At 32.1% G+C, this 3,366-nt stretch overlaps 1 protein-coding gene across 1 annotated transcript; it reads right to left on the bottom strand.

Moving 5' to 3' along the window:
• Positions 1 to 258: 258 nt before the first annotated feature.
• Positions 259 to 2,207, bottom strand: LOC116138661. The gene is made up of 4 exons (XM_031424358.1): positions 2,056 to 2,207; positions 1,310 to 1,501; positions 1,151 to 1,214; positions 259 to 1,044 (listed from the first exon to the last, which is right to left on the bottom strand). The coding sequence occupies exons 2-4, from the start codon at positions 1,465 to 1,467 to the stop codon at positions 739 to 741; spliced, it is 528 nt and encodes a 175-aa protein (XP_031280218.1). The 5' UTR covers positions 1,468 to 1,501; positions 2,056 to 2,207; the 3' UTR covers positions 259 to 738.
• Positions 2,208 to 3,366: the final 1,159 nt, after the last annotated feature.

The raw sequence follows: 3,366 nt of genomic DNA, 5'->3' as shown, positions 1-3,366 counted from the left end.
AACGAAACTTAAACGTTTACGTAATAAAGTTATATTTTGAAACTTTTTGGGTGAGAAATATCATCAGGTCATTATTTGAGTGGGAAAAAATCGTGAGACTGTTAAAGACTTAGGGAAGTACAGGCAAATACATATCATCTTCCTAAAAAAAAGTTGGGCAATGGAAAATAAAAGCGTATCAAATCCATGTTAGGCAAATGAAGAATTCCACATAATCAACAACACATGCAATTGTAATATTTTTATCTGAAAGGGGTATGCAACACGAAAAAGCAACTCTCTTCATTTATGTATACGCAACAAAATAGCAGGCAGAGGGAAAAAGATAGAACCAAACCAGGCCATTAACAATTGCCAAAATACATTTACAGGGTCAATGACCAAATTTCAATCACCCACAGACTCTATACAAATTCTTTCCATGGTGATCGTTCACAAAACAAATGAAAAGACCCTCCCAGTACTAATCACTTTTATCATATATTACATATAGCACCATGCTCTCCAACATATTCAAGTCACAAGGTTTGCCGTTCAATCGGAAATACTTACAGAGACATTAGCAATGAGATAGATCACTGGCAAAAAAACCACATATCGATTTATATACACTACTTAACACATCATCTTAATTCTCTCCAAAAATATTCAAAACTCCCTCTTCTTGTTAGGTCTGCTGCTCTTGTGAATTATGTTGACATTCAGCTTCCTTCTATGTACAGTTTCTTTTATGGAAATCTAGGCCATAGCAGGGATGCTGGAATTCTGGCGATCCCTGTTAAGGCAATCAAATCCTTCTACTCTAACAGTTGCTGGTTTAAGCCCGAACTTCATTCTAGTACATCCAGCCTTACGTGCTGATGATGAAGGTGATGGTAAACCAGACGGGGATGGTACTACTGGCACTTGCAATGGTGTGAGTTTTTCATCTCCAAATAGAGCATCTTGAATCAAAGGGTTGGCAGCCCTACTTGGAGGAGACCCACTAAAATACGGGGGCGAAGATGCTACCTGGGATGCTGTTTGTTCCACGCCATAACCCTCCTATAGAAAATCAAAACATAAAATATTTATAGACTTAGTCATACATCTAACAAATGAAAAACTAATCCTTCCACGTAATAAAATCTTAACAATTAATTAAGCTTACCTTCATGAGAATGATGTCTAGAAGCTCTGCCCCGGCGTTTGAATCAGACACCCCAACTGGATGACTGGAATGAAATGACGATTTCATTAAAACTGAAACTTCTAAATAAATAAAAACAAAGTTTAAAAGGAAAGAAGAGAGAGCGAAAGAAAAATTTACCTCAATTGCCATCTAAAGGGCCTAGTACAATTACTCGCCAAAATCCCAACTCGTCGGGGCTTCGGACAAACAACAGACTCCCTCTGATCAGAGAATTCAAAACCGCGCGTCTCCTCACGCGCGACAAAGGCGTTCTTCTGATGATACAATTGATTCATCTTCAAAAATCCGAAAACTTCAACAGAAAAACGCCTAATCACACAAAAACACAATCGAAATTCTCAATTTCACAACAATAAAGAACATATGATTCAAAAATTACAAATCCGTTCGTTTGCCGAGAAAATCCAGAATTTTCTCGAGAACCAAACGGAAAATCAAGAGATTTGAATCATCCGGTCAACAGATCTAGATCCGAACCTTGTAAAACAAAAACTTTCAAGTTTTCAACTACTTCATCCACTGTCTCAACTATAAAAAACAAAAACTCTCGAAAAACCGAAAAGATCTCCGAAACTTTCAAGTTTTCAGAGCACGTGTATCCACCATAAGATTTCGAATTTAAAGATGATAAAAACACAGTCAAAACGCGTAATAGATAAAGATGAAAAAACTAATGACGAAATATAACTGAAAACACAGCTATTAATCACCAGATCTGTCTTATGACTCGCTAGGGTTTGTGAAAATGTTTTGACTGGGACGTTGAAACAGAAAAATAAAAATTGAACGGTGGACGAAGGCTGTACAAGGACCAGATCTAAAATATCTAAAATTAGTAGTGAAATGAAAACGCCGCGTTTTACCTGAATCCTCCGAGAGAAGATAGTTGAAGTTGTGATGAGTGTGCCACGAAGGAGTGGAGAGGAGAAAGAATAACTTCGCCGGGAATTTATAGTGGTGCTTTTGTTGTAATTTCCGGCTAACGGTGTCGTTTTTGCGTTTAGTGGACTGATTGGCTTTGGCTGTTTAATGAAGTTCATTGTACGGATCTAAATTAATGACGTGTAATCTTGATGATTATTAAAGATAATTATATCAAGATTATATGAATTTTATCAAGTTTTGAGATGACCAGATATTATATATATTTTTTCATATCACTTTTTAATTTTATCAATTTTGTAGCAGTGTAAAAAAGTAAATTATAAAAAAAAACAAATTATCTAATATTTCTTTATTCATCCAAACTTGTTTAAGAATTTTTTTTTTTTAATTAAGGTGTTCGAGTCAATTTATACGCACCTCGACTAAATCATAACTTTTATTATTACTTCAATTATATAACATTCAAAATATATTAAATATAATACATAAATTGAAAAATACTATTTTCATTAGCTAATTATGAAATTTTTTCATTAATAAATATGGTGATTTAGTATTTCTCCATGTTATATTTATCAAATCAATTGCCGTATTAATTACTCTAATTTAAGTATCCACTATGTGTTGGTTATAAAATCACTATAAAATCGTCCAGTAATTTGATAATTTTAGGCTCCATGTTGATCTTTATAAATCTCGTTGAAAATAACACAACATGATGACCTTGTCTAATCTAATTCATCAACTATTTGCCTTGTAAAACAAGTAGGAAATCATATATTGTATTCCTAATTATCCCTTTCACACACACATACACACACACACATATATATATATATATATATATATATATATATATAGAAAACAAATTGGAAAGTTTATTAAGGCAAGTAGCATTGCCTAATTACTAAATTAAGCAAAAGAGTCAAATTTATTAATTTTATAACTAATATTTTATTGTTTCACATTTATTTTCTGTCACCTAACCCATTAATTCATAACCACCAATCCAAATATTTAGTAAAGGTTTTAATTTGCAATTGCAAACCAAAGTAATACAACTTATAAATGCCAAAATTAGTAATATCATATGAATTGGTATTATCTTAATATCGCGATAATTATTTTTGATTTATTCCATTTATTTTAGTAATATCGGTTAACATAAATTTTTTTCACAATTATTAAGAAAGTGTTATAAACATTTAGAATAATTAAAAACCTATGATATATTATTAAAATCTTTATGAAAGTATCGAAAACTCACTAATAAATATTTTCAAACACTT

The sequence above is a fragment of the Pistacia vera genome, unplaced genomic scaffold (genome assembly GCF_008641045.1).
Source record: "Pistacia vera cultivar Batoury unplaced genomic scaffold, PisVer_v2 Contig11, whole genome shotgun sequence".
Classification (NCBI taxonomy): domain Eukaryota; kingdom Viridiplantae; phylum Streptophyta; class Magnoliopsida; order Sapindales; family Anacardiaceae; genus Pistacia; species Pistacia vera.
This window is presented reverse-complemented; position numbering and strand designations above follow the sequence as displayed.